Consider the following 27,917-nt stretch of genomic DNA (forward strand, 5'->3'; position numbering starts at 1 on the left):
CATTCTCCACTAGCTTAAATGGACTCCAGAGGATGGTAGAGGACAGGAAGGCCTGGAGGAATGTTGCCCATGGAGTCGCGATGGGTCGGACACAACTTCGCAACTAACAACAACAAACTTTGAATGGTTGCTAATTGAGGCAACCGGTGAATGCTACCCTGTAATGCTATTTTAACATGTCAGTGGAGAGTCTCAGTCATCCAGGTCATGACTGGCCCAAAGGTGCTTTTTTTTTCCTTCAAAAGGAAACTGGACTTTTTTTCCCCTTGAAGATATTTTGCTTCTCATTCAGGAAGCTTCTTAGGAGTGGTGCGGTGGCCTAGAGGTGGAGCTCTCGCCTCACAGTCAGGAGGCTGTGAGTTCGATCCCAGGTAGAGGAAGATATTTCTCTCTCTGGGCACAATGTGGATATATCGGCTGAACAAAGCTCCGCATTGGCGACAGGAAGGGCATCCGGCCATTAAACCACTCTGCGAGCTCCATTCAGTTGCCCAGACTCCACCCCACAACGGATTATGGGGCCATTAAAAGAGGACGATGATTCACGAAGTTTCTTCAGTTCTTCCCTTCCACACCATTCAGTCAGAACCGAAGAAGCTTCGTGGATGAGAAGCAAAATATCTTCCAGGAAAAAATGTAAAGTCTAGTTGTCTTTTGTGGGGAAAACAAAAAAGCACCTTTGGGATTTTTTTTTTTTTTAAAAAAATACTTTCTCGTTCAACCCAATTGCCGTGTCCTCTCAGCAGATAATTTTCCTCCTATTTTAACCTCTCTTATCTTTGGCTCAACCCTGAGCGAGTGATACCTGCAATCTTTATGGCTACGGGATCTTCAGACACTGGAACGGGCCCCTCTTTGACGTCAACCTGTTTTTCAGGGACCACAGGAGACACGGCAGGAGGGACATACTTAGTCTCCACATAAGCCATAGGCGTGGAAACAGAGGGCTTTGAGTTGTGAAACAGACTTGCCCATGATTTTGCAGGCTGATTAACCACCATTGATCCTGAAACGGGGGTGACCGCCTCGGTCGAAGGCGGGGAGGCCTCCTCCAGCTTAGCTTGGTCTGAGTCAGCGCTTTCCGCAGTCTGCAAGTCCACCCCGTTGGCAGTTGCGCCCTCGCTAGAGCTTTCAAGTGTTTGCCCATTGGTAACGCCAAGGTTTTCAGTAGTTTCAGCACAAGGCTGCACGACAGCTGTCCTTAACGGGCTGTCTCTCTCGTGATCAGAGGAGACACAACAAGACTGTTCCGAATTAGTAACACTGCATACTTCTGGCTGCCCGGCAGTTCTGGTAGTATCTAGAGCGCTAGGAACCAAATCCTCTGATACAGCTTCACTACTGAAGTCCACAGAATTGTCAGGGCTGTTACAAGTCCTTGGCACATCACCTGCAAAATCTACATCGTCTATGCTGATGCTGTTTAGTCTGGGCGAACCGGCATGTCCGTTGATCAAAGCCTCAGCAGGAACGCCGTCGCTCACATCTTCCAAATAACTGTAATATCCGGGGGGCCTTTTCTTTTTCTTTTTGCGTTCCCGCTGTCCAAGGCTCCCAGAGAAACTGTCGTTTTCAGCATTAGAACCATTATCCAAAGCAAGGGAAGCATCACTGAACTGGCAGTCAATGGAGTTATGGTTGGTTTCACCAAGGACATCGCTGGGGGTCTTGGGGGTCGGTGTGCAACCGAGAATGAATTCCGGTGCCTGAGGATTCAGGGTACTTGAAATACTGTAGTCGCTGTTGTTCAGCACAGATGAACCTGCCTCAATCACTTCGTTAACACCAAATTCAATTCTCTGATATTCCTCTCCTAGGAGAGAGGAAAAAAACCTTACAATACACAGCAAATTAAGCAAAGTGTGGAAAAAAATGAATAAGGAAGAAAAAAAGCTTAGGTTTCATATATGCAGAAAAGCTGGGCGAATGCAAATCATTAGCTCAAATCAGATCTTTAAAAAAATCTCAGGAAAAAGTAAGTATAATCTAGTGTTAATTATCAGTTGCCTCCTTAATATAAATATCTTAACTGGGATGATACACACACACACAAACACACACAGCGTGTGCATGAGACGGGGGAGGGGAGGGGGGCAGAAGAGTGTACTTTGGAGTCATTGCATAGGACTGCTCTACGCTGTTGTACCAAGTGTGAATTCTGCCCAGTGAGAAATTCACTATGAGCAAAATATATTATTTCTAATATAGTACAACCTCTGGTCACGACCATAATTTGTTCCATAATTTTGGTCGCAACCCGATTCGGTCATGAACCGAACCTAATTTCCTCATTGAATTGTATGTAAATACGATCAATCTATTCCAGACCCCTACAAACTGTATATAAACATTGCTTTTTAAAGATTTTTAAGCACAAAAATAGTTAATTGTGCCATAGAACACAGAACGGCGTACTGTAATAGTAAAATGTAAAATCCTTTAATAACACTGAGAAAACCTACTTTTCTTGCCCTGCACGAGCAGCAGCGAACAGAGCTGGAAACCTTAAGGCGGCTGCGCTTGAGGGACAGGCAAGCTGACCACCCCGCCCAACTCGCAGAGGCAGCACTTTTTAATTCCTCAGAAGCTGCATTTTGGGCACACGGCAGGATTCTGAGGATCTTCCACCTCTTCTGCACAGAGAGCTTACTACCGGTAGTGAGGGCTTATGGAGGGCGGAGGAATGCGCACCAGTTTCCTTTTCAAGGCAACCGGCTTAAGAGCGCCAGGAGTGGAATTCCTGTGCACGTCTTTTCACTTTTCACTAAGTTTAATTGTGTGTATGTGTGTGTGCGTGCGTGTGTGTGTGTGTGTGTGTTGCGGAGTGGAGCACTTCCCAAGGGAGTGTTTGATCGTCACCCGAGAATGGGTTCGCGGCCAGATTCAAAAATTTTGTGAATGTTTTGGTCGGAACCAAATTTGGTTGTGGTCAGAAGCGTTGTTGTTTGCTTCGTGTGATAAAAGTGTTTCAATATTTTTTCTTTCAAATAATATCCCTTCCCTCTCTCAATAGCAAACGATAATTACATAAAAAGCCACTTTTATTTTTCCCAATTTCAAAGATGGACTTCATAACCAAGAATCCAGTCATTTTAAGATTCGGGAGTTCCATATAAGGAACAATTATCATAGACACCAAAAGGGGCTCAAGTTGATTTAAAATAAAAATATTCAAAGGATCAGTGAGAAGGTAGGATGAACTATTAGTTAAACATGCTATGAAATAGGAATATTTCTGGTAATTGGGTTAGTAAGCTTAAGCTGCAAAGTAATCCAAATCCCCAAAGCTGAACTCAAGTAACGAACCTGCAATACACTGGACTTCAAAAGGGTTGGGAAAACAGTGGTGAAGAAGGAATGGCTTCTTACCATCATGGAGCTCTCCTGTGGACTTAAGACCACATGAAATGGTGTCATTGTAGGGAGGCAGCTGCGCAGAAATAAATGAAGAATGAGGGGGAAATTATTTTAGCGTAAGTTATTGGTTTATTAAATGACACAAAGCATTTCAAATCTAAAACATGGCTGAGATAGTAGACAACCATGTTACATTCTATCCCATGTCTTTCCTCTTGAATGTTATGTTCTCCTTCTTGTATACAATAGGAAAGCATAGATTTTTCCCCCCTGAATTATCTGAAGTACATACAGTGGCCTTTGTTCTTGAGACTGTTAAAAGAAATTTATACATTTATCAGAGGAAAATTACTTTTAATAGAAAAACATAAACAAATGTAAGACTTAAATTGAAGCAGTGCTTAGGATTCATTGTTCTTTATAGGGACTAGAACATTTTTTTCACTTTTAAAATTTTTAAATTTGTTCTTACCTCAACGGAGCAACGGGGAGTCACAAAAAACTGATTAAATTCATCAGGGCTGAATTCCCCAAAGATATACTGTAAAATAAAACACAAAGTAAGTAATTTATGAATTTCAACACTCTTGACATGCTGTGGCTCTTCAGCACAGGGTACCATAAAACCTTGCCTTTTGTTAAAAATAACATTACTACCTTCAGCAAGTCCCTTTACCAGAAAATTAAGAGGATCTTGAGAAGCTGATAAGCACCCAGTTCTGTGTCCAAAGTTGTAACAGGCAGGCAGTGGGAGGAAGTGGAGACAGCCCCTTATGTAATTGAGGTCGGGGCTGAGAGGGGCCAAGCCTGGAATAGTTTGGCTTGGGGTGGGTCCTCAGCTAATGACTGGTAAAATTTGCTTAATGACAGCAACAGGGACTGTTGTCACTATGTAATGCAGCCACATGATGTGTAAAATTACAATTGCATCACTTAGTGACTGAAATTCTGGTCCTAATCGGGGACGTAAATCGAGGATTACCTCTGCTAAAGTAAAATTGGTTTGGAAATCTCCTTAAAGCATTTGTTAATCCATTAAGGACTATCTAAGCAGCTGTTAGGTATCAGCTATGCAACAACTCAAAGCAATCTGACAAGTTAAGCATGCTGAAAGTCATTCTCATATTTCAATGAATTTTCAACAGCGCAAACCAAACTAATTTCAATTGATACTATACTCTGGCAACATTTCAAATTACAGCAACTAGTACAACTTGCTGAACTTTAACCTGAGATGTATCTGTTAGATGAAGTTATGCAACACAACCAACCTTTAACAACTTATTCCTATATATACACGTTCCTCTTAAAGGCTAAAATGTTTAATTTATCACTTTGCTAAAGTTATGCCTCAAAATACAAACTGATTATCCCCCCTCCATCTTATCTTATATTTATGGTGTAACATTTATCCATGCACAATTATTCCTTCACAATGAGACAGAGCACGAAAACTATCTTTCCAACAGTTCAAATCATTTATTTTTTTGCTGAGCTGATTGAGAATGGGCTCCTTGTTATTCAATCACAAAGACATCACACAAAACCCACAATAAGGGTCAGGAAAGCATGGAGAAACAGCTCCGCAAACTTCATTTAAATAGCCTATGCAGGCAGCCCTCCACAATAGGGATCGGGAAATTTGTCGTTAAGCAGTATGATCATTAAGTGAGGTATCATGACTGATTTTACTACCTTTCCTCCATGGTCATTAAGCAAATAACCATCAGCTAACGATGATTTGCAACCTCCTGCTAGCTTCCCCACTGATTCTGCTTGTCAGAAGCTGAGAGGGAAAGTCACAAATGGTGATCACACGTAACCGCAGGATGCTGCAACGGTTGTTAAAATGTGCAAATGGTTGTCAAACGCTCAAATTGTGATTATTTGACTGCAGGGACGCTGCAACAACCAATCATAAGTAGTTTTTTTCCAGTGCTGACATAACTTTGAACAATCACTAAGTGGTTGTTAAGCAAGGAATACCTGTAGTAATGTCAGCTATCCTAAAAGTGTTGTCTTACATAGCTACAGACGATTGTGTTAACATCCAGTGCCCTCTTCTCCTGTTTGTCTATTTTACATGCGCAGCAGAATGTAGTAAAATCCTGACATGACAAATTGACTGCACCACTCCACAAACCACCTCTACTATTCACTGCATAGTAATTCCAGGACTGGGGGGGGAAAAATCCCTTTTCTGAGGTGCTTAGATGTTATCTGAAGTTTACAGCATGAGTTTTACTTTCAATACGCTACTACAATAGACAACTTTTCTGAATGATTCAGTCCAATTTACCATACCTTTATTCCACCTATGTATATGGTCAGCTATTTACACCAATGTTAGCTTATTGCAATCAACTAATTTATTTCCTTTGCTATTTCTCCCGGTAAGTCTTTACATATGCATCTCTGCTGAACAGGCAGGAATCATTTGTTATTTCTAAATGAAAATATACTAAATTTTTGTTCTGGCTTTGGGAAAATGATACCCTGTGTATTACGTGCTCACTTTTTGCAATTACTTTTAATTCAAGTCTTCCAATTACAAAAGGGTTTTTTGCCTGCAGAAAAGGGGGAGAATATCCACTGATATTCTCCTATCAGGCTATTCAAATAAGTCATCTAGGAAGCTGCTTGACTCCCTACCTGAGCGCATCCATACTATAAGAACTTTTTTTTTTTAAAAGCCTTTTGTTCCAGCATGACAATCCAAACAGGATGATCCTGAGGATGGAAAGACAAAGACAAGGAGTGGGAGGAATTTAGTTCTTGAATGAAACTGTACTCCAGGCAGATAGCATCTACAAGATTGCGCTAATGTCTTCCAAAACCTGCAAATCCTGCTGGAGAAGTGGCAACGGAAGGATGGGAGGGTTGGTGTCAGCTGTTAAACAAGAAGTCTAAATATTTGTGGCCTATTTTATCTGACAATTGCCTAAGGACAGAACTGCAGGTTTTAGTGTTTTCTGGGAAATAATAAAAGACATCTTACAAAATACTTCTAAACTAAAATAATCTCCAGGCAAAATAGCCCATTTAAAATTGGGTGTCATGTATCAGACTACACTAAGGCAAAAGTCGAGACCCAATTATTTTGAAACTGTGACATTCAGTGAAACCTTTGTTTTAACCCAATGGTCGTACTTTATGATGGAGACAACGGGTTTGGATTCCGACAATTGACACTGTCAGACATCTTATTCAGTTTCTCCAATCATTCTTTTTTTTTTCTTTGATCAGTCCAGGCCACCCTCAACTTAATCAGATAGCAGGCGATTAAAGCCTCTTATCAACTCACCAATGAAATAGGAGTACCTTGTGTGCATTTAACAACCTCTCTGTCTTTACCTTGGACAAACATACTTCACAATTTATTAAGTACGAGGCGGAATTAGAACATCTCTTTCCAAGTCCTAAATAAACTGCTTCAGAGAAAGGAATACAATGACTTTAATTACATTAGTCTGCCCATCTATAATGGGGAATGGGAAGACAACACTGTCAGAGGAAAGCACTTTTACTGCTAGTTGTACATTAAATATTTAGAACAAATTCCCATCGCCACATGCTGCTGAAACTGAGAACAATTGGACTTGTCAAAGGGTGTCTTAACTGTTGCATTTATGATCTAAACAATGTTGAAAGGATTTTTGTTTTAGGCTCCTGCACAGCTAACCAGTTCCACAACTGCCACAAAATTACAGAAAGTTTTTCTTTTGAGGAATACAAATTATGCAAAGGGAAATGAAAACATTCTGGTTCTAATTACAGAAGTGTTTGAAAACTGAGAAAACTTCTCATGTGGTGAAGCACCGCTGCTATTTAAATGCTGAGTGCTACGCTAAATGGTCATATATAAAGCATTATATACAGCCATATATCAACTATTTCAACTGGACAGAAAAAAAAACTGCATGTCTAGCAATCCAGGTCTTTCAAACTGACCATCTACTTTGCTGAAACAGCATTGAAGTGACAAATGATTATAATCCATTGGCTCAAAGCCAGAAAGTTCTAAATACAATGATCTGTTAAAAAGAAAAACAAAACTCCGACAACAATAAGCAAAAAGTAATATTATAGTAAGTTGAAACTATTAGCTACAGAAGTTCATAACACATAATTTTGCAGAAAGCATGTTCCATAAATGTTTATTTTATAATGTTAATTCTAAAGTAAGGCTGAACCAGAGATCATCATCAAACCTATCTGGAAGAATCATAGCAAGCCAAGATTCCATACACTTTTTATTTTTACACAAAAGCTAAGTCAGAATGTTTAGTCATGGTTTATTGAACAAGCCATGGTGATTTGAGACGTCCATCGTACCTTGACAAAGAACAGGTAGTCCTCAATTTATGACAATTGAGTCCAAAATTTATGTTGTTAAGTGAGAAATTTGTTAAATGAGTTTTGCCCCATTTTATTACCTTTCTTGCCACATTTGCTAAGTGAATCACTGCAGTTCTTAAATCAGTACACAGTTGTTAAGTGAATCTGGTTTTCCCATTGACTTTGCTTGTCAGAATGTCACCAAAAGGGGTCACGTGACTCCAGGACATTGCAACAGTCATAAGTGTGAGTCGGTTGTCAAGCGTCCAAATGTAAATCACGTGACCATGGGGATGCTACAACAGTCATAAGTGTGAAAGATGGTCATAAAATGCCATTTTTTTCCAGTGGCGTTGAAACGTTGAATGGTCACTAAATGAACTGTTGTTAGTCAAGGACTATCTGTACATGGGTTTCTGCGTCATGATAAGCCGATAGTACAGTACAGCTTAGCACTGAGGTTGACAACATTGCTTAGCGATACCAGAGTATCTGCTTATTTTCAAAAAAAAAGATATACCGACTCTATCCCAAATTGCAGAAACCACATTTCAAATCTTGCAAAGCTGCAGCATTTTGTGAGAACTCAGCCATTTTTTGTATGTACAACGAGACTGTCATAGAATGAAGCCTGGGTCTGAAAGAATTTGGCTGAACATTACATGAAAAACAACCTTTTTTACGGTTGCATTCTAAATCAAAAAGTTGCTCTGTAGACTGCGATCGACATAAAAAAATATATATTGCAAAGACATTTACGTCACCACAATTCAAATTTCAAGAAAGTAACCTAAATTCCAAGTAAATTATATTCTAGACATTCTATTTAAACAGCCTGCAAAAAAAAAAAATCTTTAAGACTGCAGATAGCAGAGATTGTAATAAAAATATTTTCATTAAAAAAGACCTTGGTTCCATTAAAATAATTGGGTTATCATTACTGGTTGTTTGTGTGCTTTCAACTAAGTCTTGACTTTTAGAGAGACTACTATGACAAGTCCATGCAGTTTTCTTGGTAGGCTTTCAGAAGTCATTTGTCATTGCCTACTTCCTAGGTTTGAGAGTGTGTGTCTGTCCCAGTTGGATTTATACCTGAGGCAGAACTGGAACTCACAGCTTCCAAGATTATTTTCTGATGCCTTAATCACTACATCAAACTGCCTCCCAATCTTGTTTTATACTTCTTTTTTAAAAAAACTTGATACGCTATTTAATTATTATCAAGGTGGAATAAGAAGGTTAACATGTAGTACAAGAGAATTGCCAGAAGCTTCAAGTTCAGGCACATCTTAATGTGCAGAAATATTAAAATCCAGACTATGAGAGATTTATAATAGCAAGATGAGAGAACCCTATAGATATAATTTAGTTAAAATGGTGTAAGAATTCAAGCTAATTTTAGCATACTTAATTTTTCTCACTTGAATAAAATGCATACATACAATCTTTGTGCATATGCACAAATACTCATGCCATGAGTATACAGCGATTTTAAGGCAGGTATCTGCATCAAAAACATAGCTTTAAAATTAACAAACAGGTAGTCCAGCAGATCTTACTCATTTTAGAGGAAGTAACAAATGACACAAATTTAATATACAATCATATTCCAACAGCATTTAAAAATATGATTGTAGTCCAATACAGTAAATAGTCATTTACAAACTGCTAATTTTCAATTTCAAAACTCCATCCCCCATTATTATTGACAAGACCAACCAAAAGTTAAAAAAGAAAAGTTCTGGAGAATTGAAAATATTACACGCTTTCCTGGAAAATAGATATAGCATCCCTATGCTACTGATGAAAAATTATTCATCAGGCTGGGTCTTAAATGAAATGCAGGAAAAGCAGATTAGAAACAGATTCTTTTAGGTGCTATGATGCTTTGGGGCCTTTTAAATATAATTACTACCTTTGTTTTTTAAAAAAATCCAATGTAATTAATGTATCTTTTTCGAAGCAATTTACAAGATAATTTTAAGGAACAGAACACCAGTCCTAAGGCTCCAGTTACAAAATAGCCTTACTACAAATGTGTGTGTGTGGGGGGGGGAGGTTGGTTTCTTGGTGCTTTCTGAGCTTAGCTGTGTTCTTAAGTTGTTTTCATTACCCATAGTAACATTATCAATACACTATGTATTTAAAAACACCTTGCTCTTATAATTTCTTATACTAAAGCAAGTGGTATCCTTGCGTCTTTTTTCATTGGTTATTCCTACTACTTCCATATACTAGGACTAGAAGTTAAAAACCATAACAATGCCTAAAACTGTATCCCTATAAAATCGATTAGACTGTGTTGTCCAAGGCTATGTAGTGAAGTACAGAAAAGTACTGTGAACTTTGCCTTCTCCTATTAAAATCTAACATTTTAACCACTGCACAAAATTGGGTCGGTATTGAAAAACAACTTTTTAAGATTACTTTGATTTTAAAAGCCTACAACCCGGACATCTTCCACTGGAGAAGTTAAATGCACCCTGCTTCATGATGAAACTTACAATCATTACTGAAACATAATTAACTGAATGAGGATCTAATCAAGGGTGTAGTATTGTTTTCCTTTTGGCTTAAGAATTAGAGAAGCAAGCCATTCTGAGTTCCTACAAATGGAATGTCAAAAGTTATAATTGCCTCATTTACAATGCAGAACAGCATGATTTGAGATATAAAGCACAATTCAGATTCCTGGCCACATAGAGGCAATCTATGAAGTTGGGGCTTATATGGCTGGCAGTTATTGCCATTTCAATTACAACACCAAAAAGGAAATTTAAGTACAGGATATATGGGACTTGTATATACAAATATAGGCATCAACTAATTAGATCAATTCAGCAAGTGACACCCAAGAAAATGCAATATCTACATAGATTTGCAAGAGTTGTCTATAATTGCGTGTCTCCCAGAGCCAGACTGATCGCTTCAAGAAGTCATTCAACTTTAGCTTCCTTTGCAAAAACTGGTTAGCTACTGAAGGAACAAAAACCTAAGGAGAAAATATGCAATCTATGTTGAAATGCTAAACAATAAAATCAAGCAGAAATCATGAGAATACCACTTCAAAACATCTGCACTCCTTTTTGGTTTTTAAATGCACTGATGTAGAGCTTTGTATTAAAAAACAAAACTTTGATGATAATCAACAAAATAACAAGGAAGAATCCTGAACGTTTTACTCCAAACCGAAATGGCCAGCTAATATTCTATAAAGTATTGTTTTTAAATATGCATATACAAAAATAAATATAAAGACAGAAGTTCAATTTGCTAAACTGAGTAGACAGAATTCATGACTGGAGGTGTGATACACAATATTGTAAACCTCCTAGAGTTCCATAAATTAAGATAGCACAACCCCCATTTTTTTTACAACTATGTATTTCCTGACTATTATTAATAGGAATCTAACCAAGTTGTTTTTTGGATTAAGTTTTATATCTCATCCTGTAGGTAAAAATGCTACATAAAAATCAAAAGGAAATGAGGAGCTGTCATGACACCAAAATCAAGATGTAAAAACCTCCTTCGCTACCTAAACAGCATACCATCACTTTAAAATACAGCATTCCAACTTTTCCAGCTGCATTCCTAACAGCATGTTTGAAAACCTACAACTGTGAGCAGAGAAAACAAGTATCTAAGAGCCAGCTAAAGAAGGAAACCTCCCCCCCCCCACATACAGGTGTCAGCAAATGCTAAAAAGTTCTGTTCAATAAAAAGGGATGATGCCAAAAATCTGTTTTACCTCTATTCATACCCAAAAGTTATTATTCTCCTCTTTGCCCTTAATCCGCTGCTACAAAAATACGTAAATTCATGACCAGTTCTCCTCCCAAAACCAAAGCTATTCATCATCTTTTTCCTGTATGTGTGCATATAGGTGAGTACTGATTAGAGTTGAGTATGACTGTGTATACATACATACATACATACATACATACATACATACATATATATATATACATACATACATACATATATATATATATACACACACGCACACACACACACATATATATATGAAGGTCTTTGGTTATTCCGGTTTTCTCCCATGTAAAATTGGAAGTGTCTTGGTGACGTTTCAACGAAGTCTCATTTGTCATCTTCAGGCTTCAGCTTCGTGCTTCTGGGAGCAATCCCAGAAGCACGAAGCTGAAGCCTGAAGATGACGAATGAGACTTCGTTGAAACGTTGCCAAGACATTTCCAATTTTACACGGGAGAAAACCCGAACAACCAAAGACCTACATACAAACACCCGTGAAAACCTCAGAAAATATATATATTATATTTATTTATTTATATATATATATATATATACACACACACACGTACATATACATACATACATACACACACACATATAACATACATGTATGTATGCATGTATGCATGTATATAGGCAAGTATGGGATTAGAATTGAGTGTGGTTATATGTATAGATAATATAGCACACGTTTGTATGCATATGTGTGTGCAGATAGGCAAGTATTGGATTAGTGTGATTGTATGTATATACATACATATAACACACATGCATGTATGCATGCATATTGGCAAGTTTTGGATTAGAGTTTAGTGTGGTTGTGTTTATACATAACATACACGTATGTATACAGGTGTGCGTGCATATAGGCAAGTATTGGATTAGTGTGGTTGTGTGCACATACATACATACATGTATGTGTGTGCATAGAGGCAAATATTGGATTAATGGTTGTGTGTGTATCTGCACATATATGTATGTCTGGGTGTGCACACACCCACCCACACCAATCCAATACTCACCTATACATACACGTGCATAGATATGTACATATTATGCATGTGTATGTATAGGTGAGCATTGGATTGGGGTGTGTGTGCGCACACCCATACATATTCCACACATCTACATATGCATGTATGTATAGGTGAACACTGAATTAATGTGCATGTGTGTATACACACACACACACACAATCTACCAGCCCCCAACTCCAATCCAATCCTCCCCCTTACCTGGACTTTCAACTCAAGACAGCCCAGCCTAAGCAAGGCAACCCAGCCACAAGGAGAACGAGGGCCTCCTTTCCCTTCCAGCTGGGAAATAAGCCCACTCCCCACTAAAGACGAAGGGCGGGCCACCCATTCCCTGGAGAGCAAAATCCCCCCCCCCAGCCACCCCGAAGGCCTCAAACCTCAACCCGCACCCAGTCCTGGAAGGAAGACGCCCCTGGCCCTGCCCCAAACGCCCCGGGCGAAGAAGGTGGGCCGCGGTGGAGGGAGAGAGAGAGAGAGAGGACGCCGAGCCAGGCCGCCCGACTGGAGCCTGCAGGGAAGCCTCTCCACGAGGCCGGCGGCTGAGCCTCCAGCGGGGCCTTCGCCCGCCGCCGCCCCGTCCCCGCTTGACAAGAGGGAAGCCCCCTCTCCTCCCGTGACCGCCATGCGGCCGCCCAGCAGGCCCGCCTCGCCCTGGCCTTGCAAGCCAACGGCCGCCCCACTGAAGAAGCGCTCCGTGGGGAAGAGGGGAGGCCCGCTGCCGCCCGCTCCCCACCCAGCACCGCAGAGCCCATCGGGCCGAGAGCGTGGCCGGGCCTCGAGAAAGGCTCCGCCAGGCTGCAGGCGCGGGGTCAGGCCCGGCCCAGCAGCGTGTTCCCGCCCCGGCGGGAGGGCCCTCGGCGGTTTTTACCTGAGCGCCGTGGACCGCCATGGCGCCCCGGCCCCTCGCTGAGGGAGAAGGCGGCTGCGGCGGCGGAGCTCAGCCGTCTCCCTCAGCGCCTCACGCGGCGGGCGCCGCCGCCATCTTCTCGCTCGTTGCTGGCAAAGGCGCACGGCCGCCACCACACACGGCGGGCGAGCAAGGGAGGGGAGGGGCGGCCGCTGCGGCTGCGCACTAGCGGCCCGCGCGCTCGCGGCACGCGCTCTGCGCTCCCACAGGCGGGCTCGCCGGCTCGGGGTGAGCCACTCCCCTCCCCCTCGCCGCCGCTCTGCGCATGAGCCTTCCCAACAGACGAGGCCGGGAAGAGAGGCCAACTGCTGGCTGCGCAGGCGCGCGGTGAAAGCGTCGGGGCGGTTCGGTTTGAGGGAGGGCGAGTGAGGCGAGTTGCGCAAGCGCGGTTCGCCTCCGGAGGCGTTTCCTATCGCCGGTCATTGATCGGTGAGGAGCCCCGGTTTGGGCATCGTGGTGGGAGTTCTCATCTCACGGGTGGAGGGTTTGTTTTTATTCGTTACGGAAATGAACGTGTGAATGAACGCGAGGGGAAGGACTGGCACGCATCTCCTCAAGGTGGTGGGGAACGGCTGTCCGTACCACGCGCGCGAGGGCGGGAGCGACGGAGACATGCTTGCGCACGCGCATTTCGGCCATCGCGAGGGAAGAGAGCTGTCTGCGCATGAGCGCTTATTTGAATACATTTTTGTGCTTGCTCCGGAGTGGAGAGGGGTGTGGCTTCTTGCGCAGGTGCGACGGGGAGATTGATTGGCATTGCGCAGGCGCCGGCCTTTACCCATAGCACGTGTTGGATGGAGCGATTTTAAGAACCAGGGAAAAGGGTGTTGTCGGAATAAACCGCCTGAATCGAGAGACTCGCTACTTTTTTTTGTTGTTGTTGCTAAAACCAACTTTTAGGGTTGAAATGAGGGGTGGTCGTTGGTGCAAACTTTGGTTGTTTTCTTGCAGGCATTTCATGACCCAACTGAATAACATCATCAGTGCTACTAAGGAGTGAGGTTTGCTTTGGAATTATTTAAATTTCCTACAGCATGGCATTACTTTCCTGCAATATTTTATCTCTGGTCAGCTTTTCTCTCTACAGCAGGGAAAAATGATGTTGCAATCCCATTTTGGGACAGCTGAAGAAAACAGGTACTTGGATGTAATCCAGCTTCATATGAAGCCTGGACAGTATTACTCACTTTTACAAAATTACATTTCCCATAATTCTTCACTCCCTCCTTTTCAGAACCCTGGTGATGGAAAGCAGCATCCCTGGCCCATCATTGTGGAACAAAGCCAACTCTTCTTTGGAAACAAGTTTATTGATTGAAATCCAAATTCGGGATTAAACACACACAAAAAAATCTGGAGGAAAGGAGATTACATCGTTCCAAGTTAATATTTATTGAGCAAACCTTATAAAAATGATCCGCTCCGTTTACAGGAAAGAATAATATTTCTATACAAATTAGTTCTGAAAGATTGTTGTTTCCCCAATGTTTTTATTTCTAGAGACTACATTGACGGGTTCCTGCAGTTTTTTTAGGCAATATTTTCAAAAGTGGCCTTTCTCTCCCTTAGGCAGAGAGAGGAGGACTGGCCAAAGTCACCCAACTGGCTTTGTGTCTAAGGCAAGACCAAGATTTTTCGCTGCTCCTCATTCAGCACCTTAACCTTTCAAGTAAAACCGCTTCTAAGTGCCCAGCTAAGTATTAGCAAAACGGGTTATTATTCTTCTACTAACAAAGGCTTCCCCAAATTCATGAGAAGCATGCTTTGCCTGAAACAGAGGAATAATCTTACACCCAGTCATTTAAACTACATCCAAGTGTTGATACGAACTTCAGGCCAAAGCACGACATGCATGTCATTACAGGTGGGGGGGAAATGAACCAGATGTTTCAGGAACCTCTTAGATGCTGAAAGCAGGATATTTCAATGACGTACTCCAGAACAGTTTCAGAAATCTCAATTCAGCTGTAAAGGACATGTTGAATGTTACTGCAGCTGCCTGCTGCCTGCCTGCAATTTGGCAGTTCGAATCTCGCCAGGCTCAAAGTTGACTCAGCCTTCCATCCTTCTGAGGTGGGTAAAATGAGGAACCAGATTGTTGGGGAAAATATCCTGACTCTGTAAACTGCTTAGAGAGGGTGATGAAGCGGCATTTAAGTCTTAAGTGCTATTGTTAGGAAGGAAAGAAAGAAAGAAAATGAGGAAAAGGAAAGAAGGAAGCCGTGGTGGTGCAGTGGTTAGAAGGCAGTACTGCAGGCTACTTCTGCTGCCTGCCAGCTGCCTGCCATTTGGCAGTTTAAATCCCACCAGGCTAAAGGTTGACTCAGCCTTCCGTCCTTCCGAGGCGGGTAAAATGACCCAGATGGTTGGGGACAATATGCTCACTCTGTAAACTGCTTAGAGTGAGCTATAAAAGCACTGTGAAGCGATATATAAGTTTAAAGGCTATTGCTATCTCATTCTCACTTCTCCGTTTTGGTCAATTTTCCCAAAGTAGGATTTTAATACAGGAAGTGAGTTTTGATGGACAGGCTTTTATTGACACAATTCTATGTTCTAAGAAAAGGCGATCTACCTGCTCGGCTTTCCCTGAAGATCCCCAACATTCATCTTCCCGTTTGTAGATGCTTTCTTGATTTCTTCTCACAGACTTTGTTCCCTAACACTGAGGTTACTCCAAAAATGAGTAACATTTGCTTGCTACTCCAAGAAGCAAAGATGGACAGTGGAGGAAGTCCTGTAGCAAGTCAAGAAGGAATAGTTCTGAAGTTTCCAAAGCCAGTTCTCTGTACAGGTTGTCCTTGACTTACAACAGTGCATTAAGTAACCGTTCCAACATTCACATGGGGCTGAAAAAAAGTGACTCGCAACCAGTTCTCACACAACCATTGCAGCATCCTCATGATCAAAATCCAGGCACTTGGAGCGGGGCGGGGATATGTATTTAGAAAGGTTGCAGCATCTGAGGGTCACATGATCATCATTTGCAACCTTCCCAGCCAGCTTCTGACAAAAGTCAATTGGGGAAACTGGATTAGCTTAACCGCCGTGCGATTCACTTAAAGACTGTGGTGTTTCACTCAACCACCATAGAAGAAAGGACGTAAAATCAGGTGCAATTTCCGCTTAAGAACCGCCTCGTTTAGCGATGGAAGTTCCGCTTCCAATTGTGGTTGTAAGTTTATCGTGATAAGGACAGGCTTCGATCCAAGCGCAATCCTTCATCTCCCTCGATCCTCGTGGCGTTGCGGCTTGGCCTTTTTCTTTTTGTCGTGCGACCTGGGCCTCAAGACACAGACGCAGGCCGACACGCCGGCGATGGCTTTGGGGAGGTCGCTCCCTTCTTGCCATTGCTTTGTCGTTTTGTCGTAGACCTGAACGGCCCTGGAGAAGACCGTGTTCTCCCAACTGTAGCCGCCCAGGATGTAGATCTTGCCATCCCAGGTGGCCACGCCGGACTCGCTGTTGGCCTGGAGCAAAGGCGCCACTCTCGTCCACTGATTGCATTTGGGGCTGTAGGATTCCACTTCCAGGATGTCGAAGCGCGTCATGGTCTCCAGGTGGTCGTCGCTGCCCCCGATGGAATAAATTTCCTCCTGCAAAGTAGACATGCTGTGCCAGCCTCGGGCAGTGATCATGGGCCTCCTCTCCTCCCAGGTATCCATCCGATAATCGTAGCACAGCAGGTTTTTGCGATAGGGACCGATCTGGTAATCGTGGCCTCCCGAAATGTAGACGAGTTCCTCGTGGACGGCGCCCGCGTGGCCATAGGTGAACCTGCGGTGGAAGGGAAAATGAAACCAGACTTAAGCGGCCCTTCCTAGCAGGAGGAGAGAATGCTTTCAAAAGCCCGTTCGAGATTTAACTCTTTACTCTGTGGTGTTAACAGAGCACGCCTGGCTGCATTGAGTTACTCACACCCATGAATAAAGTCCTAAAAAGGCAGAGAGAATAAGCAGAGCAAAGAGTCAAAACACACCCATGCAAATATTGAAGAATAAAGGTTGGAGCTCATCTAAAAACTGGCATGGGATTTATTTATTTTGGGGATGTTTTTGCTCTTTCGTAACTCTGTTCATTTTTTTTTATAATTTTAGAATTGTACGCCAGTCAGAAATTGGTAGAAATTCACGCTTGCGTTATACAATTTTTATTAGTTTATAATATGGCATACAAAGAGAATAGAATAGTAAATAGTAGGGAAGGAAAAAAAATGGACAGCGGGGGAAAACAAGGGGGGGGAAAAAAGACATTGACTTCCGACTCCCTTTGGATCAGTAGAATAAGGCATTAACCTCAACTTTTTACTTTTATATAATAGTATAAGCTAGTCATTTCTGTAACAACAAATCTATCTAATTGGTAAAAACTCAAAATCAAAGTTTCATTTTTCCCCCCCACCTCAAGCACAAAATCTAGAAGCGGGTTTCCAAATAGAAATAAAGGTATTTGTGGGGTTTTTTTCCTTCAATCAAAACATCAGAAACAGGTAGAAATTAAATAAACACACACACACAAGTCTATTCAGCTAGGAATTGGATTTCACTCAACATATTGCCAAGTCCAATGGTTGCCCTCTTAGATTGCAAGACTTTATTTTTATTTATTGATATCCCGCCTTTATTTATCTCGCCTTTAATATATTTACGAATAACTCAAGGCAGCAAAACATATCTAGCACACTTTCTCCTCCTATTTTCAACAGCCGCGACCCACTGAGATGGGTTGGGCTGAGAGAGAGAAGGGGTGAGGGCTGGCTTAAGGTCAGCCAGCTGGCTTTCATGGCTAAAATGTTGTACCTTGATGAAGGTATCTTTTCTTTTGTGTACACTGAGAGCATACGCAACAAGACAAATTCCTTGTGTGTCCAATCACACTCGGCCAATAAATTCTATTCTATTCTTCTATTATAAAATGGGGCTTGGGATTTTTGAATGTTGCCTTCCGGTAGCTCTCTGGATTGGAGAACACAGAAAAATCCTTCCCTTATTCAGTGTGCAACTCCGTTCAATCTGAACTATGTGCCTCACACTGAATTATTTTGGACCCCCTGGGCGCAACCTTTGGTTGCCCAAGTGCCTCTGGTGATATATCAGTCGTGATATATAGGCAAGCAACTGGTAATCTTAAGAGCTGGCGGCAACCCCTGACCTAATTTCAAGACTGTTTTGCAAGAAAATACCTGTGTATTGCTTCATGTTAGTGCCTCAGGGAAGGAGGGAGGGAGGGAGGGCTGGCTGGGACAGAGAATTAAAAATTCTCTATCCCAGAAAGAGGGAAAAAAAAGAAGGAAAAAGAAAAAGAGAACAGAAAGGAAAAAAACCCAGTGTGTGTAGGATTGGGGTTTCCGATGCTACCAGGTTTCCCCTGATCTTCTCTCCAGCAGCCTCCTTAATCTGGTGCTTTCCAGATGAGTCACAATTATAGTCACCTGAATTAACAAGAGTTGGGAGGGACCTTGGAGGTCTTCTAGTCCAACCCTCTGCTCAAGTAGGGATCCCAGTGCCATGCCGGATAAGCGGCTGATACTTTTCTGAACGTCTATCACTTCTTTATAATACGGTGACCAAAACTGGATGCAGCATTCCAAGTGTGGTCTTACTAAGACTTTATAAAACAGTGCTAATACTTCACGTGATCTTGATTCTCTCCCTCTGTAAATGCAACCTCGCATCGCATTGTCTTTTTTCGCTGTTGCTGCTGCACGCTGTTGGCTTGCATTTATGTGACTGTCCACTAGAATCTCCAAGAGCCTTCTCATTGCTATCGAGCCAGGTTTCATCTCATCTAAATTTAGATTAGATGTCACCCAATCTAAATTTACGTTTCACGTAAACCAGCTATGCACACTCTTTCTTTGCAGATCCAACATTTGCAGAGGTCATTGGGAGAAAATGCAAGTCTGAATTGGGCAGACAAGCTTTGGGGCCCACAACTCCAAGCCAAGCGGCAACTCCAGAACGGAAGGTCATATCTGTCCCTCTTGATAAAGACAGTTGTGTTCCTTGATTGCTCTAACCGCACGCACACCCTTGCCAGCCCCAAGAGAACTGACCAGATCACCTCGTCTTGCAAAAAGTCTTAGCTTTTGACCGTAATGGCCCCCAGAATTATAGTCAGAAGTCATAAACTGAGGCGTCATGACTGGCTTCGAAGTTACGATAGTTTTTGTGATCGTTTTAAAATCCATTTTCCCTAATGGGTGTTTTTTGCTAGAATTGCCAGAAAATACCAAAAAAAACCATTGCAAATGGCTATCACTGCAAAAGGCAAGTAGTTGCAAACTGCCCAGTATGTGATTATACGAGTATGAGGGACCCATGTGTGTGTGTCTGTCTGTCTGTCTGTCTGTCATATTTCCGAAAATGGGTTGTAAGTAACTCTGGATAGGTCCATCGTAACTTTGAACAGTTCTTAAGTGACCAGTTGTAAGTCGAGGACTGCTGTCTAGTTTTTCTCCTTCCGAGTGACAGTTTCAAACTTAGACCATTTGTGACCGAGTCAATTTGTAGGTGAGATGGGCACCACAGGAAAGAAGGAAGGTGGAAGGAAGAGAAAGGAAGAGAAAGAAAGAGAGAGAGAGAGAGAGAGAGAGAAAGAAAGAAAGAAACAGAAAGAAAGAGAAAATACCAAAGGAAGGAAGGAAACAGGAAGGAAGAAAGAAAGAAAATTCAGAAGGAAGGAAAGGAAGAAGGAAAGAAAGAAAAGGGAAGAGAGAGAAGAGAAAGAAAATTCAGAAGGAAGGAAAGGAAGAAGGAAAGAAAGAAAAGGGAAGAGAGAGAAGAGAAAGAAAATACAGAAGGAAGGAAGGAAAGGAAGAAAGAAAGAAAAAAAAGAAAAAAAAAGATTTATCATCATCTGCTCCGTTTCACCTGGGCAAGCCGGCAACATAGGACCAGGTGTCTTTCTCGGGGCTGTAGGTCTCAACGGATGACAGCGCTCCATTTTCATTCCTGCCACCCACAGCCACCAGCATGTCTCTGATGGCCCCGAGATAAAAGTCCACTCGCTGTTGCCTCATCGAGGCGAGCTGAGAACGGGAGAGAAAAGAAAAGAAAAAAAACGTGCCAAGGGTCATCCGTCAGAGAAACCGACAATTAAAAACAGTATATTTGTCACAACTTAAAAGCCGGGGCGGAGGACTGGCAAAAAGCAAATGCAAACTATGAGACCTTTTGCCTGGGTCCTGTTTATTTTTATATATCTATATCAAGTTTATATTTGCTGATAAATAAAGGGAGACTAGATCTATTTCGAGCTATTTAGCTCTCATCAGCTAGCCATACCGTTACTTGGATTCGAACTTGGGCTGCCTGCATATTAGGCAATTGTATTAACCTCTGAGCCACAAGTTCTCTTCTGTTTATCAGCTTGAGCCAGGGGAGAGATTCTTTTTCTGTTGAAGCCCCTGGTCTATCCCAATATGGGAGGGAGCATACTGCTTCCCTTTCGTCTTTCAGCTCCAATCCAGGAATCCTCAGGCAGTCACATTCACGACAAACCATTTTATACCCAATTTATATTTGCTGATAAATAAAAGGAGACTAGTATCGATCTATTTCGAGCCATTTAGTTCTCATCAGCTACTGCTTGGGCCGTGATAGGTTGCTGCAACCAGGTATTTTGTGCTTTGTTTTTGTGTTTTAAAGGAGACCGTTTCAGAAAGACCGTTTCCCCAGCTCCACAGAAACCATATGGATAGACCAGAGGTCAGCAACCTGTGGCTCTGGAGCCGCATGCGGCTCTTTCATCCCTCTGCTGTGGCTTCCTGTTTGCTGGTCGGCTCCACAATTGATAGGGCTTTCGGTTAGGACAGGTAGAGGAAAAAGGACGCCACGCTAGGGGGAGACTCTATGGTGGGAGGGAACCAGACTTCCGGTCAGCATAGGAAAAAGGATGCCATGCTAGGAGGAGACTCTATGGTGTGGGAACCGGACTTCCGGTCGGCTCCAGAATTGAACGGGAGGCTTCCGGTTAGGACTTTTGTAGTTCTTTGAGTGTTTAAGGTTGCCGACCCCTGGGATAGACAAACCAGAAACGCAGCAGAAACGAGGCATATATTTATCACTCTTCTTTGGAAACATTAAAATCTCTCCTTAACTTGGGTTTTCCCAGAATTCCAAGAGTTGTAGCCCAGGGCATTCTGGGAGCCCAACCTCACAGTTAGGAGAGAACACCGATTTTCATTATTTGGGGTGGCAGAAATCTTGTCCCCTTTACAGACAGTCTTCGACTTGCAACCATCCGTTTAGTGACCGTTAAACAGTTCCAGCGGCTCTGGGGAAAAGTGGCGTGGCTGTTTTTCACACGACCGTTGCAGCGTCCCCGTAGTCACGTGATCAGAATTCAAACACTTGGCAACCAAACTCGTATTTATGACGGTCGCAGTGTCCTTGGGTCACATAATCCCCTTTGGCGGCCCTCTGATAAACCAAAGTCAATGGGGAATTTATGTAACAACCGGGCTACTAACTTAACAACCGTGGCAAGAAAGGTGGTAATTGGGGTGAAACTCACTCAACTTCCTTAGCCGTGGAAATTTTGGTCTCACTTGTGGTCATAAGTCGAGGACTTTCTGTATCTCCAAACACATGGAAAGGAAAAAAAAAATATCTACCAGAGCTTTGAGCCTCACCTTTATCCACTGTTTATACCGAGGATCATACCTATAGAGAAGATTCGAGGCCGCATCCCCACCGTTGTCGCGGGAAAAGCTGCCACCGGCAAGGAAGATAAAGCCTCCAAGAACCGCAACACAGTGGTGGCTCCGTCTGGCGGGCAGCGGCGTCTCCTTCACCCATTGTCCCGTTCTGGGATCCAGGAAGCAGGTATCGTCACTCAGCTCCAAGCAATGCTCGGACACTTCTCCTCCGACAAAGAGGAGCTTCTCTTCCTGGGTCCGGAGAACCGTCCTGTTGTTCTGCAGGACAGGCTGAGCGGCCACCTGATTGTGGTAGTTGACCGCCTCTTCGATAAAGTCTTCGCAGCGGGTTTCTTTGGGAAGGAGGGAGCAGACGGCCGGCTTGACCCGGTGCAAGAGGTCGCTCTTTGAGATCAGAGGGAAATGGATGTTCTCCAAGACTCTGTAGGCCTCCGTCTCCCGCTCGGGGTGCTGCATCAGCCACCGCAGGGCCGCCTGCAGCAAGTCGTGTTCACACTCCTCTTGCACGCCCGTACTGCCCAGGTAGTGGCAGAGTTTCTCGACGGGAAGGTTTTGCAGGAAGTCCGGCGTGAGCGAGAGGGTGCCGAAGTTCTTCATGACGAACGTGTCGATGAAGGCGTCCAGGCGCTTGAGGTTGAAGATGGAAGCCAGTTCCTGGAGGTACAAGTAGTTCTCTTCGTCGACCTCGTTTTCCAAGTACTCGCAACAGAAGTCCACCACCTTCCAGATTTGCAGCAGGTGAGCCGTTTCCAGGATGGAATCGATATTTCCGCTGTTGAGAAACAGGTCGCAGCCGTAGAGGAAGTCCAGGATGGCTTTGAGGCCAAGGCAAGTGGCGCCGAAGAGCTCCACTTCTTTCTGATAAGCTTCTCGCATGCCGATCGTGAACATGGTATGGAAATAGTCACTGCAGACGGCTAGAATGTTCCGGTGAGCGGGGACTTTCTGCTCCTCCACCACTAAAACCACATCGCAGAAGAGGTTGCGACGTCTCTGTTCGTTCAGGCTCTGGAGAACGAGGCTGGGGTGGTCAGCACATTTGAACACCTGAAAGGAGGATAGATTGGATCAAGAAATATGCCCTGCAAATTAGGGGTGAGTCATATTTGCAGCTCATAAGTGTTGTGACCAAGGCCCAAGTAGTGATCACTAAACACAATTCAGTCCTCAACAAACTTATTTTATTAAAACAGCTGAGAATTAATTCGTTCTCAGCTTCATTCAAAACAAAATTCTTAATAACCAGTCTGACAGCCTTATCACCAACCATTGATATCTTTGACAACCTGCCAAAGGCTTTTCTTGGTAAAACCCCCACAAAGTTCAAAAGACACTGACAAAAAGCATGGAAATCACCGTTGCTTTTCTACAAAGAACCCAACTGCTCGTTGCTGCTCTTTTAAGCCTTATGGGAGTGGCCAATCATCTTCTGATGGAAACTAATCAAGGAGAATTAAGGAGAATTTTCCTGACAGTGAGGACAAATAACCAGTGAAACAACTTGCCTCCAGAAGTTGTGGGTGCTCTCAACACCAGAGGTTTTAAAGAGGACAACCACTTGTCTGAAATAGTAGAGGTCTCCTGCTTGAGCAGAGGGTTGGAGTAGAAGACCTCCAAGGTCCTTTCCAACTCTGATATTCTAATATCCAGATATTCAAAGACAGAAGTGTGAGACAGCCACTCGGAGAAAAGAAAGCAAAGTGCTCAGGTATCTGGCTTGAGTAAAGAACCAAGTAAAGAACTTGGGCTGGGAAGTGGCTCACCAGGCTAATGCAGCCTGTTATTAACACACAGCTGCCTGCAATTACAATGACTGCAGGCTCGAGTCCCACCAGGCCCAAGGCTCAGCCTTCCATCCTTTATAAGGTAGTTAAAATGAGGACCCAGACTGTTGGGGGCAATAAGTTGACTTTGTATATAAATATACAAATAGAATGAGACTATTGCCTTACACAGTGTAAGCCGCCCTGAGTCTTCGGAGAAGGGCGGGATATAAATTCAAATTAAAAAAAAAACCCACCACATTCATTAGGTGAACCACGGGTGACCAAGCAAATCCAGCTTTCTCAATAGGTTTTTGGGCCACAAAGAATGAAATTCAAGACTTCCAACCTTGCTTAGGAGCGTTAAAACTAGAGGAATGCCTCACACCTTGAAAATGTTATATTAGTTTATCAGAATATAGAATGCAAAGAAAATAAAAATCATGGGAAACTAAGGAAAGGGAAAAAGAAAAAGGATTTTTTAAAAAGGTGGACTTCCAACTCTTTTTGGCCCAGTAGAAGATAATAACACTATATCCTCAACTTAATTTTTACACAATAATCTATACTAGCTTTTTACTTTTACATAATATATACTTGTGTATGTATGTATGTATTGTGTAAAAGTAAAAAGCTAGTACATATTGTGTAAAAGTTTCTAAAAAAATAAACAGAATAAATATTCTGTTCATCAAATACCTGTACAATTAGCACAGGGGCCCCCCAAGGCTGTGTGCTCTCCCCACTTCTCTTCTCTCTGTATACCAATGACTGCATCTCCAACGATCCATCTGTTAAGCTACTGAAGTTCGCAGATGACACAACAGTGATCGGTCTCATTCAAGACAATGACGAATCCGCATATAGACGAGAGGACTAGCCTTGTGGTGCAACCAAAACAATCTGGAACTGAACACACTCAAAACCGTAGAAATGGTGGTAGACTTTAGGAGAAACCCTTCCATACTTCCACCTCTCACAATACTTGACAACACAGTATCAACAGTAGAAACCTTCAAATTTCTGGGTTCTATCATATCGCAAGATCTCAAATGGACAGCTAACATCAAAAACATCATCAAAAAAGGACAACAAAGAATGTTCTTCTGCGCCAATTCAGTAAGCTCAAACTGCCCAAGGAGCTGCTGATTCAGTTCTACAGAGGAATTAGTGAGTCTGTCATTTGCACCTCTGTAACTGTCTGGTTCGGTTCTGCAACCCAACAAGAAAAACACAGACTTCAGAGGATAATTAGAACTGCAGAAAAAATAATGGCTACCAACCTGCCTTCCATTGAGGACCTGTATACTGCACGAATCAAGAAGAGGGCCGTGAAAATATTTACAGATCCCTCACATCCAGGACATAAACTGTTTCAACTCCTACCCTCAAAACGACGCTATAGAGCCCTGCACAATAGAACAACTAGACACAAGAACAGTTTTTTCCCGAAGGCCATCACTCTGCTAAACAAATAATTCCCTCAACACTGTCAAACTATTTACTAAATCTGCACTACTATTAATCTTCTCATAGTTCCCATCACCAATCTCTTTCCACTTATGACTGTATGACTGTAACTTTGTTGCTGGCAATCGTTATGATTTATATTAATATATTGATCATCAATTGTGTTGTAAATGTTGTACCATGATGAAGGTATCTTTTCTTTTATGTACACTGAGAGCATATGCACCAAGACAAATTCCTTGTGTGTCCAATCACACTTGGCCAATAAAAATTCTATTCTATTCTATTCTATTCTATTCTATTCTATTCTATTCTATTCTATTCTATAAGTAGTATATCACAGAAATGAGTACACCCCCTCACATTTTGTAAATATTTAAGTATATCTTTTCATGTGACAGCACTGAAGAAATGACGCTTGGCTACAATGTGCTGAGTCTACAGCTTGTATAACAGTGTAAATGTGCTGTCCCCTCAAAATAATGCAACGCACGGCCATTAATGTCTAAACTGGTGGCAACTTTTTAAATCAATTTACTTTTTAATATATATATAATCTTTTTACTTTAAAAAAAACTTTTACACAACCATATGTACTAGCCTTTTACTTTTACTATAAAACTATATAGAGAGAGTGTTTACTTTAAAAGAAAACTTTTACACAATGATACATACTAGCCATAAAAACTATATGACTGCATTACCACCCAGGGCAAAGCAGCACAGCAAAGTCCAGGAAGGGGCAGAAAGTGAGACTGATTAAGGGAATAAAAACCCTTAAATGCCATGACCTTCCCCAACCTGGTGCTCTCAAAACACCGAGATGGCGGAAAGGAAATAAAAGCAACCAGACCTTTGAAGATTGGCTGATCTTGGGTGGTCTTGAAAATCTGACTTGCCTTGGGCTCTCCATCAAGGCAGCGTCTTGCGAATCTGGGAAGGGTTGAAAAAACAAAATCAGAGAATGCAGAGACCCCAAAGTCTTGGCTAAAAGAAACAAGCAAGTTTTAGACATTGGCCCGTGAGCATCAGCCAGTGGAGCTTCTTGTGGTTTTACTTCTGAGTAGTTCCACAGAGAATCGCCCTGCAAGCCTTGTTTTGTACAGGGGGAGAATGTCTACTCAACCAAGGGTTTTATTCTCTCCGTCCAAGGGTTATCTTAAATCTGAACCCAAAAGGGTTAAGAAATTTGGTTGCTGGTAGACAGAGAAGAAGAAAAAAATGCAAAAACATTTTTTCCCCCCATTTGAAAGTGTTTCTTGGACGCTGGAGGGAAATCAAGAAATGATGAGGAATGGCGACTTGCTAGGAGCACATGATTTAAGCATGCTTTGCTAAACAAGCTAGTGTACCATGGTGTGTGTTCATGTGTGCGTTTGTTGTGTGTTTGTTGTCTTGTCTTTGAGACAGTGCAGACTCTCAACAACTGCCTGGACCCAGCCGCTGTGCTTTTCTTGGCAAGAGTTCCGCCCGGTATATGCCATTGCCTTCTTCCTAGGGCCAAGACAGAGTGACTGGCCCGAGATCGCCCAGAAAGCTTTGTGCCTAAGGCAGGACTAGAACTCCCAATCTCCCACTTTCTAGCCCTGGTGCCTTCACCGATGCAGGAAACAGCCTCTCTGCCATGCGAGAATCCATAAACCATGGTTTGCAGACTGCGGCAAGCAAACCATAGTTTGGTCTCCGCCAGGAGGTCCAAAAGCGGGGTCTGGACCTCCAGCCTCTGCTGCCTGGGTGCTGGCGCCCCCTCCCAGGAAAAGCCCCCCCCCCAATAAGCCCCTGCTGGGACAAGCCAAGGAGGAACCTGCGGCGAAGAAGAGCCGGCAATGAGGACCGCGGGAGTTTCCCATCATGCCTCAGCGCCAGCATCCCTGGACTTCGCCGCCAGCCGGAGATGCTGCTGCTCCTGCCGCTGCCGCTATTCTTACCGCTCTCCCCGCGGGCTACCCTGGTTCCCCTCCGCTCCTTCTGCAGCCGAGGCTCTCAACCAGGAACTGGCAGGCCGGAGTAGCAGCTGAGATAGCCAATGAGAGCAAAAAAGGGGGCCTGGCTGGCTAGCGAGGGAGGTGGGACTTGTCCGGGCTTCGCTGCGGTGCAAAGGAGAAACAGCGAGAGTTGGAATTTTTTTTTTTTTGCAAGGGTTTGAGTGGCAGGAGCTTCCCGTGCGCCCCTTCCTCGCTATTAGCATTCCTCTCAGGCGCCTGGGAAGGGGAAGACGCCCCCCACTCCTCCAAGGACCGCCTCTGCTTGCTGCTCTGACAAAGAAATGTGGGGGGGGGGAGACGAGAAAAACTCGCTTCTGGGGTCTGGAGAAGTTTCTCCCCCCCTCGGATGTTGTTCCTCTGTTGCAACTAAATTTCACGTTCTGTAAAACACGAGACTTGCCACTTTTATGTTTTGGATGCTCCATAGTTAGTCTCAGCCTCGATTAGAAGTTAAATCAAACAAGGCACAGTTTTGGGTTTGTTTTACACGTCGGACCCGCCCAGCTCAGAACTCAGGACAGTCAAATGGATGGATGGATTTGACATCAATTGGACCAAGCGCCTCCTTGGTTAGGACAGCCAGGGTTATACCGAGGTTGTGAACTACTTACAAGACCCAGGTTTAAA

General features: G+C 43.1%; 2 protein-coding genes and 1 long non-coding RNA gene across 10 annotated transcripts in view; 1 reads left to right on the forward strand and 2 right to left on the reverse strand.

The window, feature by feature from the left end:
- The window catches only part of USP10 (ubiquitin specific peptidase 10), a 30,778-nt gene extending 17,096 nt beyond the window's left edge, over positions 1-13,682 (reverse strand). For 2 of the 5 annotated variants that reach the window (XM_058155301.1, XM_058155300.1), the window contains exons 1-4: positions 13,372-13,682; positions 3,830-3,898; positions 3,370-3,430; positions 806-1,813 (exon numbers count right to left, since the gene is read on the reverse strand). In XM_058155301.1, coding sequence (XP_058011284.1) covers positions 806-1,813; positions 3,370-3,430; positions 3,830-3,898; positions 13,372-13,392 — 1,159 coding nt within the window. In that variant the 5' untranslated portion in view covers positions 13,393-13,682. Of the gene's footprint in view, positions 1-805; positions 1,814-3,306; positions 3,431-3,829; positions 3,899-13,371 lie in introns of all 5 variants that reach the window. The other 3 variants (XM_058155299.1, XM_058155297.1, XM_058155302.1) reach the window with 2 other exon arrangements.
- Positions 13,683-13,820: 138 nt separating this feature from the next.
- On the forward strand, positions 13,821-14,778 carry LOC131184238 (uncharacterized). 2 transcript variants are annotated; one of them, XR_009151936.1, is made up of 3 exons: positions 13,821-13,968; positions 14,362-14,547; positions 14,645-14,778. It is a non-coding gene; the product is annotated as an uncharacterized LOC131184238 (long non-coding RNA). The 2 variants fall into 2 exon arrangements; XR_009151937.1 differs by having other exon boundaries at positions 13,836-13,894.
- A 121-nt stretch (positions 14,779-14,899) lies between these two features.
- KLHL36 (kelch like family member 36) overlaps positions 14,900-27,917 on the reverse strand; it is a 29,072-nt gene continuing 16,054 nt past the window's right edge. Inside the window, exons 1-5 of one of the 3 annotated variants that reach the window (XM_058155305.1) lie at positions 27,234-27,305; positions 26,159-26,238; positions 22,046-23,119; positions 20,283-20,440; positions 14,900-17,187 (exon numbers count right to left, since the gene is read on the reverse strand). In XM_058155305.1, the coding sequence (XP_058011288.1) occupies positions 16,632-17,187; positions 20,283-20,440; positions 22,046-23,119; positions 26,159-26,218 (1,848 nt within the window). In that variant the 5' untranslated portion in view covers positions 26,219-26,238; positions 27,234-27,305 and the 3' untranslated portion in view covers positions 14,900-16,631. Of the gene's footprint in view, positions 17,188-20,282; positions 20,441-22,045; positions 23,120-26,158; positions 26,239-27,109; positions 27,306-27,917 lie in introns of those variants that run through there. The other 2 variants (XM_058155304.1, XM_058155306.1) reach the window with 2 other exon arrangements.

Source organism: Ahaetulla prasina, chromosome 12 (genome assembly GCF_028640845.1).
Source record: "Ahaetulla prasina isolate Xishuangbanna chromosome 12, ASM2864084v1, whole genome shotgun sequence".
NCBI classification, from domain to species: Eukaryota; Metazoa; Chordata; class Lepidosauria; order Squamata; family Colubridae; genus Ahaetulla; species Ahaetulla prasina.